Source organism: Centroberyx affinis, unplaced genomic scaffold (assembly GCF_046629955.1).
Source record: "Centroberyx affinis isolate AG114_WGS23_722 - 3 ecotype Tasmania unplaced genomic scaffold, CSIRO-AGI_Caff_v1 ptg000180l_1, whole genome shotgun sequence".
Lineage (NCBI taxonomy): Eukaryota > Metazoa > Chordata > Actinopteri > Beryciformes > Berycidae > Centroberyx > Centroberyx affinis.
In genome coordinates this window covers 72782-87121 of record NW_027278877.1, presented here as the reverse complement: position 1 = coordinate 87121, position 14340 = coordinate 72782, and the positions used below count along the sequence as shown (strand labels likewise).

The 14340-nt window shown below is 40.9% G+C and overlaps 1 protein-coding gene across 1 annotated transcript; it reads left to right on the top strand.

Annotated features, from left to right (window-relative positions):
* Nucleotides 1–504: 504 nt before the first annotated feature.
* LOC139657844 (complement component C6-like) lies at nucleotides 505–13716 on the top strand. The gene is given in 20 exon segments (XM_071535792.1): nucleotides 505–539; nucleotides 739–798; nucleotides 1684–1742; nucleotides 1745–1820; nucleotides 2466–2622; nucleotides 2980–3124; nucleotides 3264–3405; nucleotides 3823–3961; nucleotides 4836–5030; nucleotides 5283–5526; nucleotides 6135–6257; nucleotides 6577–6743; nucleotides 7441–7666; nucleotides 8765–8942; nucleotides 9157–9268; nucleotides 9946–10078; nucleotides 10439–10633; nucleotides 11206–11293; nucleotides 11702–11946; nucleotides 12794–13716. Coding segments are annotated over 20 exon segments (2901 nt in total). The 3' UTR covers nucleotides 12976–13716.
* The last annotated feature ends 624 nt before the right edge of the window (nucleotides 13717–14340 follow it).

The window sequence follows — 14340 nt, the reverse complement described above, 5'->3', positions numbered from 1 at the left end:
TGTCTAAATTGCTTAACTGAATTATTTTGTATTGTCTGGCATGAATATTGCTTGAAGTAGGCCATGTGTGGTAGTGTATCTTGCAATGTAGAGATTCTACTGCTAAACATATGTATAGGACATTTTATAATGTGAATAAAGTTTTATATCCAAATAAAATATGTCGCTGATCTTAAATGCCCCCCTACCTCCCTCCAGCCTTTTGTGTGTTCTGATCCTCAAATACATGGGAAGAAATAAAGATTAATTTAGCAATAATGGCTCTGTGAAGAACATAAAACAAAATCATTTTCACCAAGTATAATACATGTGCAGAACATTGTTGTGGTGGTATTGGTTCAGATTACACACCAACACACTAAAAGGAAAGCAGGACCTCAGTGCAGAAGGAGAGTGCAGGATATACAATTAGACAACAGTTTATACATTTCTCTACATACATTCAGTCACTATGTTCATTTAACCAGCATTGCATATACCTATTACATAATTGCAGTTGCACGAATGGCATGGATAATGTCCAGCAGTGCATTGGACCAGTGAGAGCAGGTGAAATGCATTAAATAATTTTAGCACATGGGCATAATACCTGAGGCTGAAAACTGGCACCGTGTGCAAAAAAAAAAAAAGTGTGCTGACATTGTGTGTAGTGCAAGATTGTGCAAATGCTTGGGTAACAATAAATTGTGTGGAAAAAACGTGTCTCACATGAGCGCGCTCCCCCCTCTGTGTTTCTAGCTGTCAAGACTTAGAAACGAAACATCTGGTGAACATCTCCGAGGCTGGGAAACTCCAGAAGTATTTGCTTCCCGTAAAAGACGGGATAAGAGGGTTATGTAAGATGTTCTGTTTTTGTGCTAATATGTGTTTCTATTATCAAATAGTATTTTGTATGTTGAGCTGTGATTGGAAAGGGGTTGAGCAATATAAGTCCAAAACCAATGGACTTCTCTATTTTTTTCCCCTGGGAAATCACTTAAGGAGGTTATATCTTCCTGCTGTCAACTCACACACTTCCAAAATAGAAGAAGCAGTCCTATTAGTCTCTGCTTGCAATGCAGGGCTAACTCAACTCACTGCAAAGACCTCTCAGCTGCCCACATACACACTCGGACACACAAGCTAACCATATGCTTAAGCCTTAGCTGAAGAGGACATCAGTTCTTTGTGGTGAGTCAGATTTTGCATCTTTTGAAAGCATGCTTTGATTGAATTTTGTTAATTGCAATGACGCCATCTGGAAAATAAATAGCTTAAATTGAGAAATTAATGTTGTAGAAACTCAAACTAATAGCTTAACATGAAAAATGCTTTGCACATTATGACCCATTTTAGTGTGCTTCAAAAATATATTTAACCTAAATATAGGATATCTAGTTTTAGCAGATAAAAACAAGATCAGAATTGGAATCAGAGTACAATAAAGGTACAGGGAATTGTCTTCATGACATTGACACATATGGACAATTTACAAAGTTGTGTGCAAGGACAAGGTCTGCAGTATAATATACATCTAATTGATACATATAGTACTGTATTAAACATTCTACTGCTCCTCCTTTTCTCACTGTCTGTCATCTGTTTTTTTTGTCTCCAATCACTGTAGCAAACACCCAACGAAGAGTGCTTTCTAATCTGGCCTGATCAACAAATTAACTTCTAACTCGGTCCATGGGCTCACAGCAGCCGCTGCCTCCTGCTGCTGCTGCAGGTTCTGGGCTGGGCCACAATTAGCCTGGGTTGTTTTGTGACCGCTACCCCTGGGGCTCATGGTCCGCCTGCTCCAGAACCTGCAATTATGGCACACAGCACAGACACAGGTATGGCACGGTCCAACGGCAAATCACAGTACAGCACAGCAGGTTTAACAGTCAATGAAAAGTCTTTTAAAGAAATATCCTGGTGGCTCGTGGGACTATTGGACATACTGTTTACTCGCAGAAAGCAAAACATAGTTACATACACTACCAGTCAAAAGTTTTGGCACACCACATTCTTCTTTATTTTTACTTTTTTCCACATTTTAGAATAATAGTAAAGACATTAAAACTATGAAATAACACAAATTGAATTATGCAGTGACCAAAAAAGTGTTAAACAGATCAAAAGTATCTTATATTTTAGATTATTTAAAGTAGCCGCCCTTTGCCTTGATGGAAAGACAAAGGCTTTGGAAAGAAATTCATACATAGGCATCAACTTCACTATCTATTTGTCTAAGAAACAAATTTCAGGCATTTGAGCATAAGCCTTTAGATCAAAATAGCTAAGAAAATTAAATACATGGTACATTCAATCAGGTGTCCAAACTTTTGTCTGGTAGTATATATACAGCAATGTACCTAAGAAAAGACTAATCAAAGTCAAGCATTTAATGTATTAAGTAAAAGTTAATTTTCAGTTTCTTCAAACATGATGCAAATTCTAAAGCTGGGTGAAAGTGATTCTCACACTCTTTTTGTCAGGAATCTTCAGTACGATGATTATTACTGGAAGAGTAGCTGTGCTCAGTTGTGCAAGAAGAGTGATAGCAGAGCTTGTAATGAGCAGGCCTGTCCAATCAACTGCCTCCTGACAGAGTTCGGACCCTGGTCCGACTGCTCTCCGTGTGCCAAGAAACAGGCAAGAACAGACGCATGCGTGTGCATACTAATCACATTGCAGAACAGCAAAACATGCACATACATATATTCCCTCTCTGGTTTTGATACTATTTGTTTTTTGAACAGGATGCTTTCTACTGACGATGAGGTTGTTGTACTTGGATAACTTTTTAATGAGAAATGAGAAAAAAAAGTCATTATATTAAATTGTGCCAATAGTTATTTTTAGATTCAGTTTTGGGATTGATTGCTCATCATTATGATCTTTTACCAGTACTAGTAAGAGTCAAGGCATTTGGTCGAATTGGACTCTCTCTCTCTCTCTCTCTCTCTCTCTCTCTCTCTCATCCAGTGTGTTTTCATGCTGTTGTTGTAGTTACGAACACGGTCTGTGGAGAGGCCGTCCCAGTTTGGAGGCTCGGCCTGCAGTGTGGAGCTGACAGAAGACAGGCCTTGTTACCCTTCGACAGAATGCAAGTTAGCACCAATCAACTGCAAGGACAACTTCCAGTGTGAAAATGGTATGCTGTGATTCATCATCATACAATCAGGGGAAAAAGCATCACACATCCGCAGATTGACTGTTGCCATGCCACACAGTCAGACACATTTTATAGCCTGAAATCAACATTCCAGTGAGATTTTTTTGTTTTGCTGCAGGACGCTGCATCAACTCGACGCTGACGTGCAACAGACAGGACGACTGTGGAGACAACTCTGATGAGAGGAACTGTGACGACTTCAAAATAGTGTGTCCAGCTGACAAGAGAGTGGCCCCTGGAGCTGACCTGGTAGGAAATGGGTAAGCTGAAGTTAAAGGTCAAAGGTCACTCCTGAGCTTTGAACATCAGTTGGGTTCAAATTACTCAAATTCCTTCCTAAATTCCCTCCTGCCAAGGTTCCTTCCTCCCTTCTTCCTTTTCATTTGTTTTCTCCTCCTGAGAACAAACATTGAACTGTTGTTGAAAGATTTCACCACCTGTCACTGGTCCTTTGTATATATACATATAGAACATGAGGTTGAATGTACATATAGCCCATTATCCATAGTATGTATTGTACTGCCTTTGCACTGTATGTGAGGTCCTGTTGTCACTGTTTCTTTCATGTGTGTCAGTTGTTTGATATCTCTCTGTACCAGTGTTGCCAAGGCAAATTAATCTATATTTATTATTCTTGAAAAATAAATTGATTCCAACTGTGATCGTGATGTGTGTAGATTTGACGCTATAGCAGAGGAGCCGAGGGGCGCGGTGCTGGACAACATGTTCATGGGAGGCACCTGCATCATCAAGAGGCCGCAGAGTACCTTGCTCTACCACCGGATCCCTCACAATTTTGAGAGCTTTGAGATCAAGGTATTTGATTGTAGAGCACTTTGTAACTTCCTTAAAATAATAATAGGCACATTTTTCATAGAAATAATTGTCCGTTTTGCTACTCTGTTGCCAACTGACATAACAAAATAGTGATTCAACCTATATCCAGTTCATGAAAGCTACTGCATTTGCTGCATTTGCTGTTCTAAATCAGTGGTTCTCAACCTGGGGGTCGGGACCCCTCAGGGGGTCGCAAGATCATTTTACGGGGTCGCGAGATGCTTTATGGGATAGGAAAACAGCATATTGTTATTATACAAATTTATTATCATGCCTATTTTTCAGATTTTGTCTAAATTTTTTGCTTTTTTCTTGTGAAATCCTTAACAGTTTTCAGCCTCTCGGCCTCTTCTGATAACGAATCAAATGAAACAACTGGAAAAGGGAAAATCGTTCTTTGGTTGAACTCGCGCTCATGGGGTTGCAAGTAGGCATCGCTTCGTTTTAAGGAGTCACAACTAAAAAGGTTGAGAACCACTGTTCTAAACAATCGGTCTCTGGCACAACAGCAGCTTGTCTGGCATAAATAGAAGAGTGTGATAGCTTGTTAACAGTTGGCACAAATTAGCCTGAACCAACAAAGAAAAGACCGGCTGCTACAGAAAGTCAAACTACATCTTCAGAAAATCCAAGGAAAAAGAAGTCACAGCACCGGACACACTGATTTGACAAGTGATCTCTGGAAAGTGTAGTGCAGAAATAGAAATAAAATCCAAAATAGACAAAATGAGGATCTCACAGATTACCACTTTAAGAAAAGTACTGTGCTATGATTACGGTTATGATTATGATTGCTGTTGTGATTATGAGATGGCATAAAGACACGGGTACAGATCTGGTTCTGGTTCTGCAGGTGGGAGTGCCGGATGACTTCAGAACCGACCCACAGCCAGTGCAAGCTGATCAAGTCACTGTGAAGAGGTCCGGCTCCTCTGGCGACAGTCAACGTGAATTTGACATGTTTTTCTTCCCCATATTTTTCTTCAGAAGGAGATCAAAGTCATTTGTTTCATCTAACAAGTATGCTTTTGAAGCTTCAAAGCAGAAGGCAAGCCATTCTAACAGTGCACACACACACACACACGTGTATCCGCATGCCTCCACACACACACACACATACACACACATAAAATTACGTCTATCTGTGAAGCACACATCTGATTCAAATATCCATCCTGCTATTACAAAAAAAAATGTCTGCCTTCAAAAATAGGTTTTTCTTCTTCTTCTTCTTCTTCTTCTTCTTCTTCTTCTTCTTCTTCTTCTTCATCATCATCATTACCTGTTATTACCTACACAGGACTCCCAGTTCATCCGGGTGCACCAACTTCTGCCAGTGTCCAAGTTTAAGGTGCGGGACTCGGGTGATGTCGTCCTGTCGGGGCCTTTTCTCCAGTTTCTTCACGCTCTCCCGCTCGACTACAACTACGCCCTCTACCGGGACATCTTCCAGCGCTTCGGGACACACTACTACAGCTCAGGGACCCTGGGAGGCCACTATGATCTGCTGTACCAATACAGCCGAGAGGAGCTCAAAAGTTCAGGTAGGACAGGATGGCCCTACAGTCTAGACTCTTCTCCCTCCTGGTGGTGGAATGATCTTCCCTCCACAGTCAGAATTGTAGAGTCTCTCCACCATTTTCATCTCAGATTGAAAACCCCTCTCTTCAGACTCCACCTCGCCCTCTGACCTCCTTTTGTGTTATGTTATGTGTTAATCTAAGACATACACTTACACTATCTTATTGGCTTAACATATCTGCTGATAGGAGGGTCGTTTTTACTTTACTTTTTTGTTTGTTGTGGCTACTTACCCTGCTGATTCTTGAGGAATTTTCACTTATTGTACTGCTGCAATAATTGTGAATTGCTCTGGATAAGAGTGTCTGCTAAATCCCCAAATTGTAATTATAATTTTGAAAGAATGAGAATTCCTGAATCTCCAAGTACCATAAATCTACCGGAATTTGTCCTTGCAGACATATTGATATAGACATATTGACAGCTTACTGAATTTTACATAACACATATCGACATGTGTTACAGGGACAGCAGGACAGCTGTGTGTATTTGAACACTGTGACTTAAAGTATGCTTGCAGCCATAGGGGGAAATGTAGTGAGTGATCAACACCAGCACTGCTCCCCAACAGGTGAAACAGTGGAGCGCACCAAAGGCTGCCTGGCCCGTGAAACCACCTGGACCATCATCATCTACACTCAACACTCCAGTGCCAACAGATGCTCCGACAACAAGATGACTGAGAAATACGAAGGTTCCTTTTATTGCCTGCCAGAAACCACACAGGCTTCAATGACATAAAATGCAATCAGTGCAAAACATTGACGATGTAGTATCAGTGCAGATGGGTATAAAACATGTACAGTTCAGATAAAAAAAAAGAATAAATTATTGAAAAATATGGAAAGCAAGCCTGAACTCACCAGTTAAAATAATGCTGTGCATGCACTAAAACCACCTAAACTGTACAAAAATCAAAATTGGCACCTTTTTCTGTTTTCCATGGTTTTAGATTCTCAAGAAAACCCAGCTGATTTAATTTTCACACTTCATTCATCATTTATTTGCCTTAGGGTCGTATGTTCAGGCAGCAGAGAAGTCTTTCTCCATGGTGAAAGGGGGTCGTGCCAGAGAGGCTGCGGCTCTGGCCTGGGAGAGGAAAGGCGCCACTCCTGACCAAGTGTCGTACAAGAACTGGGCCAAGTCTGTCATTGACAACCCTGCTGTGGTGGACTTTGAGGTTAGAAGTGTTTTAGAGCACTTCAGTCATGCTGTACTTTAAGTGATGTTGATCTTTGGTAGTACCTTGGTTTGTGTAGCTTCCTGGAAATGAAATAACCCCAAAATTGGCGATTGTCTTTTATCTGTTATCTGTAGAGATGAGTGGAGAATTGTATTTTTCTCTCTTCATTCACTGCCGAAATGGCAAAATAGGTCTCAAAATCACACTTCTAGCACATAAACAAACACGAACAAAGCAGATTTTGACAATATAGAAAAAAACTAGTAGTGGCAGTAGTGGTAGCCTCAGGGCACAAACTCAGAAATGAGTTTGTCACCAGAGGGTTGTGGATCTGAATCAGTCATTATCAGTGAGTAAGCAGTGATGATAGTTCGATAACCATCTGAATGAGCTCAAACAATGTTTTTTGTGAAGGTCTCTAATGATAATTTGTCAAGTCATGATATTATCAAATAATCTCTTATTTGAAAAATAATTAGAAAAAGATTGTATTAGATAATTAGATATTCTCTCTCTCCACAGGCTAGTCAATTAAAAGGGTGGATAAACTCAAGAGTTTTGTTTCAGAATGAAACAAAACAGACACCCGCAGTTAGAAAAAGGCTGACTGCACAGAATTAAAAATCATCACAGTACTTTTTAGTAGGTAACCTAAGGTGTTGGCAACATGACAACCCTGTCTTTGTGTCTTCAGCTGCGGCTCATCATCAATCTGGTGAAGGGGATTCCCTGTGCTGTGACCAAGAGGAGACACCTGCGGAAGGCACTGATACAATACCTGGAGGAGTTTGACTCCTGTAAGTGCGCTCCCTGCCCAAACAACGCCAGGCCGGTTCTGTCCGGCACAGAGTGCAAGTGCATCTGCCAAACCGGCACCTTTGGGCCCAACTGTGAGACACGGGCTCCAGACTTCACCGCAGGTACGCTGGGACTGTGTGCGTCTTTACTGATTAACCCAACTGTGTTTAATATCCTGTAGAGGAGACTAGGACAGAGCAGAGTAGAACACAGTAGAGTCGAATAGAGTGGAGCAGAGCAGAGTTGAGTCGAGTAGACTCAGGTAGGATAGGGTAGAGTTGAGTAGAGTAGAGTAGAGTCGAGTAGAGTCAGGTAGGATAGAGTAGAGTAGAGTAGAGTAGAGTAGAGTAGGGTAGGGTAGGGTAGATTAGAGTAGAGTACAGCAGAGTCAAGCATAGTCGAGTAGGGTAGGGTAGGGTAGATTAGAGTAGAGTACAGCAGAGTCAAGCATAGTCGAGCAGAGTCAGGTAGGGTAGAGTAGAGTAGAGTAGAGTAGAGTAGAGCAAAGTCAGGTAGGATAGGGTAGAGTAGAGTAGAGTAGAGTAGAGTAGAGCAAAGTCAGGTAGGATAGGGTAGAGTAGAGTAGAGTAGAGTAGAGCAGAGTAGAACAGAGTTGAGCAAAGTCAGTTAGGATAGGGTAGAGTAGAGTAGAGTAGAGTAGAGTAGAGTAGAGTCAGGTAGAATAGGGTAGGGTAGAGTAGAGTAAGGTAGCAAGGAAAGAGTAGCGTAGAGTTGGGTAGAAAAAGACTATACCTCAGGTTCAGTTGAACTATGGATCTGTAGCTGTTGATTTGGTGATTTTCATAATCGTCCTGGAACAGGAAGATGAGATGTTAGAGTACAGCAGAGTAGAGTAAAGTAGAGTTGAGTAGAAAAAGACTACGCCTCAGGTTCAGCTGAACTCTGTCTCTGTTGGTTTTGGCTGAATGGATAGTCAGAATCAGAATGGCTTTCATTGTCAAGTTTGATGTACATAAGGCTATTTCCTCTGGTGGAATTGGTGTGGAAATATAACTTAGACAGTGAAACAGTAGAATCAGCTAGAAACCTGAAAAGACGGACTTGACGCTGGCATGCCCGACGATTCAGGCTGCTGGACCCAAGGAACAGCCAAACAATTCTGAATGCGATTTTTACAACCAATAGAACCCAATCTAAATTATCCCAGCTACCTCCACTATAGTGTGCACTGAGTGTGGTTTGCCGTGTGTTTTCTACAGAGGAAGTGGACGGCTACTGGAGCTGCTGGGGGCCGTGGAGTCCCGCCGGGGGCTGCGGAGCCGCCATGAAGAGACACCGGACGAGGCGGTGTGATAACCCCGCCCCGCTGAAAGGAGGCCAAGCCTGCGAAGGTCCTGCCAGACAGGAGGAGCCGTGCCACATCTCCATCTTCCAAAAGTAGGAGGAGTAGAAACACTTGGCTGAAAACAGTAACACATACTGAAAGATACTGAAAGGTCTGGACAGATTTAGTCATGAGCTGTACACGCATATATTCTACAATACACTTTTTTATTCAAAATGACAGTGTTTCTGCCTTAGTTGGCCTTTATCAGCTCTTCATGCATACGTATGTGTAACTAGGGGTTTACTGTATATGTTTTTAATCTAGACAAGATACCTGTGACAATGATGATGACTTCACCGTGGGTTGGAGGGACGAGCTGCCTCCTGGTGTGGAGGGCTGCCTCAGGCCACAGGCACCGGTCAACAGCTTCCTCAGGGTAAAGTCAACTAAGTCTGCTTGCTGGGACTCGAGTCTCATAACTTGGACTCGATTCACAATTTGAACTGCTTGAGACTTGGTTTGATGCATGAATAGAATATTTGAGACTTGACTCGGGACTTGAATTAACTTGTACTTTGATGACTGGTTTCTAAAGTCTTGACAAAAGATCTTGTGACTTAGATTGAAAGTGATGAGATTTGTTCCACCAGGCTGAATTTAAATTCTGTTTTCTGAATTTGTATGGAATGATTGAATTTATTGAAGCTGAAACTGATTGTAGAACTTACCAAGTTTTTATGCTTTTAAAATGATATTGCATTGGAATGTTCTGTTTTCTTTAAGATATTAAATTAACTTGGTGTTCTACATTTAGACTTGAGACTTGGCATTAAAGACATGGACTTGACTTGGATTTGACTTGGTAATCTACATCTAGACTTGGGACTTGACTTGAGACTGACTTGGGACTCGAGCCAAGTTGTCTTGGTCACACCTCTGCAGAAATGTATTACTGAGAGACTATCAAGGGAGAGAGAGGGTAAGACAGACATAGATAGATAGAGAATGTAGCTCATTGCCACATCGCTCTGGATAAAAGTGTCATCTAATTGCCTAAAATATGGAGGAATAACAAGTTCTCAACTCTCAACTCTCCTTCTTGTACTACGGCAGAAAGGTAAGCAGAACTATGCCTTTGGTGAGGATGAGGAGTTCCAGTGTTTCACCGGGTTTGACCTGGATGGTTTTCAGTACATTAACTGTCTTCCTGATGGGACCTGGACCCAGCCAAGAGGAAGCTGTCTCAGTAAGTTTGTCTGTCAGCAGTTTTTATAATCTAACTATGAATGTTGTTGAATCTGTGAATCTTGAATCTGTTGAATGTTGCTGTTGGATATGATCTTGCATATATAATGCACACTTGCAATTTCACTCACAGCAATGACATTGTTGTAGAAAAAATTTAGCTAGCTGCCTCTTGGACATTTTTTTCTGCATCGCACATTCTCAACATTTTCAACCAGCAACATACAGTATATAGACAACAAGACTTACCTTCCCTTTGCTATTCCGTGTTCCTTTTCTATTCTTTGTTATTCTTACCTAGTTATTCTTTACACAGGGTAAGTTGAATTTTTATTTAAAAACTATTCCTCCTGCACCTTAGGGAAGGTGTGCTATCCTCCTGAAGTGCCTGATGGGATGACACTGTACCCAGACAAAGAGGAGTACACAGTAGGCCAAACTGTGGGGATTAACTGTGTGGAGGTAGGCCTGATGCCGCTGCCACGGACCATCTACAGCTGCAGCAGCAGTCTCACCTGGGAGCCACCGTTACCTGCCGACCTGCGCTGCACTGATGGTACAGTAGGAACAAGCTCACTGAAACTGCACACTGAGACCTTTTTTTCATTTTACAGCGTTTCCACAGCTGTGGGAAATTGTGTTTTCCAGATGACGAGTTGTGGAAAATTATACATGTCAAAAACATTTTGGAAATATCTTGGAAATTTGTTCAGAAACACATGAATGCTTGGAAGATGTAGGCACCTTTGACTAGCCAAAACAAGATGTTGGACACAAGTCAGCAATTTAACAAAAAATTTACATGTAACATCATGAAGAACATGTAACATTATGAAGACACTGATCACAAATATTGTTCAGGGAAGTTGAAGTCAATATTATGTGACAGTCATGCAAAAAATATATGTATAGGAGCCCTGACTATAGAATGCTGTCTTATCCTTACTGAGGAAAAAACATTGACCTTTGTACTTATATGTTATAATAACTCCACGCATGCATAGTTTCACTGCATCTGTTGATGTGCATAACTTATATGTGAAGCTTTCTCCTCACAAGCAGGGATACTATCCTGTACAAATAAAATGATTAATGAAAGCTTTGTCCTCTTGCTTTGTGTTTATCTAGAAAATCCATTTGTTCCTGAGAGTCGGTGTGATCCTGGACAGAAACTAGAAGGCGCTGAATGTGTCTGTATCCAACGTGAGAGCTGCCTGTAAGTGAAATTTAACTTAGGAAAAGCATCAATGCTTTAAGATACTGAGTGTAAATGAAAGCATGACATGTGCACATTGCGCTTTTTTATGTGTTTATCACAAAAAAACCCAAAATAGTTCAGTGCTATTGTTAGAATTGCAATTGAATCCTTATCAGGTAGTTTTTACTTCATTTTTTTTTTTTTTTTTTTTTTTATATTTGCTATTGACATTCATATATACAGAACAATTCATCACAATAAATAAATCACCCAAACAAAAAGAAAAAAGGAAGAAAATGACAACAAAATTAAAAAAAAATCAAAGAGAAAATCATTCATCTTTGCCTGCAGTTGACCAACCCTTGTGTGTGTGTGTGTGTGTGTGTGTTCTTGTGTGTGTGTGTGTTTTTGTGCCTATAATTGCAGTTCATATCAAGAGGCGCTCTGTATCCTAAACGTAGACCTTGGCGTCGCTGTGTCAATGTCCCTCTGCTCGTTTCATGCGGGCCGTTGCCATGGTGATCCGCTCTTCTTCATCAGTGAGGGTCTGTGTGATGAGGGTGACACAGCCAAACTGGAGTGGGCCAAGTTTAGAGCCGAAATGGCCTCCAAGAGCGCTGCTCAGGTGCCATGCGAACTCGACACCTGTTATGAATGGGAGACCTGCTCTGGTGAGAACGTTTTGTATGAAACCACTTCACACTCAATGTATCATTGACCTCGTCTGATGTGTGGTGATACTGTTTATAAATTCCACTCTGATTTGCATTAATGGGTCCCTGCAATTGTGTAAAAAAACATAAATTATGAAGAAAGCTTTAATTGCTCAGAGGAAGGACAAACGAGTACAAACGTCTCATCATCATCAGTGCACACTTTGGCGGTTGCAGCCTCTTGAGATTAAAGCACACTGAACACTTGAGAACATAATTCCTCCTTGGTTCATCAATTTAAATAATTTCCATTTGTATGATTCTATTGTAACCTTGGCTAGTAGGCACATGAAAGCTGCACTAGGCAGCAAGAAGTAACTGTTTGAATTTTGAGGACCCAGATGTTATGCGAGTGACTTTAGAAAATAGCTGCTTCCTCCTCGTACCTACATTTCTTCTTCTTTGTGGCTGTTGAGGGTGGAGGAGTTCAAACGTCATTGGTGGGTCCAAATCTGTCTCCACTGAGCGCTCAGTCGCTACCGTTTTGGAGCAAGTTTCGCATTTTGTTCTTAAGTTTATATTTGTCACTTCTTGTGCGTGGGGATGATTTTCCACCAGTGTCCATACCTGACGCCAGAATGTCATTTGGGCAAATTATAGGGCAAATCTGCAGCATCTGAATTAGGTGGGGGGTGGGATGGTCTTCTCTGCTGCAGAAACACCTTGTGATTTGGGCTGAAACCCTTAGGCTGATGACGAGTGTACCTTTACATAAATATCTTGTCTAGTGCAGCTTTGAGTTCTCCATTATACCAAAGCACCGCAAACAATTCACTAATGTATACTCGTGTCTCTCTGTCCTCAGCATCCAAAAAGTGTGAATGTAAAGCTGCTCGGGACTGTCCCAGAGACGAAGAGCGCATGTTCTGCGTGAAGCTCATCAAGGCCCAGAGGACACGGAGCATGAACCTGTGTTCTATGGCCGCCCTAAAATGTGCAAGCTATGACCTTGAGATTCTCAATGAAGGTCTCTGTGAGTCCAGATGATCCTGCTGCAGCCCTTTTCTACTGATATATTCACTTTTCCTCTGTATTCATTTTTTGCCAGTGGTGTGCCAACACCACTGCTAAAACAACTGTGAATTTAACAAAATAATTGAAGCTAAATCAGAAATATGTGTATTTTTATTATGATTAACTATACAAAGACTAATGCATTTTTGCAATGCAGCCTGCACTAGAATCATAATGGGACCAAAACAGGTAAAGATGTGGAATCCACCGTCAAATTACCAAGCACCACTGCACTACATACATTTACAGAGGAAATACTGCGATTGTCTGATACATTAGCACAGCTTGCACTATATTTTTCTATAAAGCAATGATATTAGAGTTATAAGAAACAGCTTTAAATGTGTTACAAATGCATGCAAGCACAGTGGAATCTTGTTTATCTTGTGGATGTTGGTAATTCTGTAAGTGTGGAATCGAATAGCAGGCGGACACTGTACTTTTAAAAGTTTATCAACAGGACCTTGGTGCCTTCTCAGAGGTCAGAGAGCACATTATGTTCTCTAGCCAACACGAACCATAATTGGTTGGAAAGCTTTCTAGTCATTTCTGCCCTCTTAGCCTGTTGAGCTCATCTGACTGACATTTGTGTGAAATTTACTGTACTTTTTACAAACTCTTCTCTGCTATGAGTGGATGAGAGTGGGGGCAGTCAATGCTAATTAGAGGCACTAGAGTGGTATGTATACACTTTCCAAATGGGCTTCACAATTAATAATAAAAAGCTGAAATCATAACATTGAAGATGTTTCCTTTTTCTTATAGAGAGAGATTTTCCGATGATTTTCTAAACAAGTTTGTGCTGTGCATAATCTCTGGCCTACAAGGGTACCCTACGATGCACCCCAGAATTTTTTAAACATATTTTAAACCCTTAAAAGAAACTAACAAGAAGATGTTGTCAATTGCAATAGCAGTTCATATCACAATCACAAAATCCTGAAAAAAACAGCAAAAACAACAACATAGTTGTCAATAATGTGCAGCCCTACTGCTCAACAGGAGATGAATGATAATGGCATATTCAGAGCACTGAAATGTATTGAAATTCTGGACCATAACTCATTCAAATGAAACATGCCTACACAGTGCATGTTGTAAAATACTTTGTTCATGTTTTGGTTGCATGCATCAACAAACATTTTGCACTCATTATGGGTGTTTGCCAAATGTAATGTGATAATGTGGTCATAGGTCTGAGGGGGGACCAAGTAAAGCAGAGATTGCACATTGAGATTGCACAAAATGAGAACTTCAAGTGTTTGAGACCTTATTTTTTCAAATATTTGATATGTTGTAGGTGGATTTTGTTTAATTTCATTAAGTGTACTCTTCAAA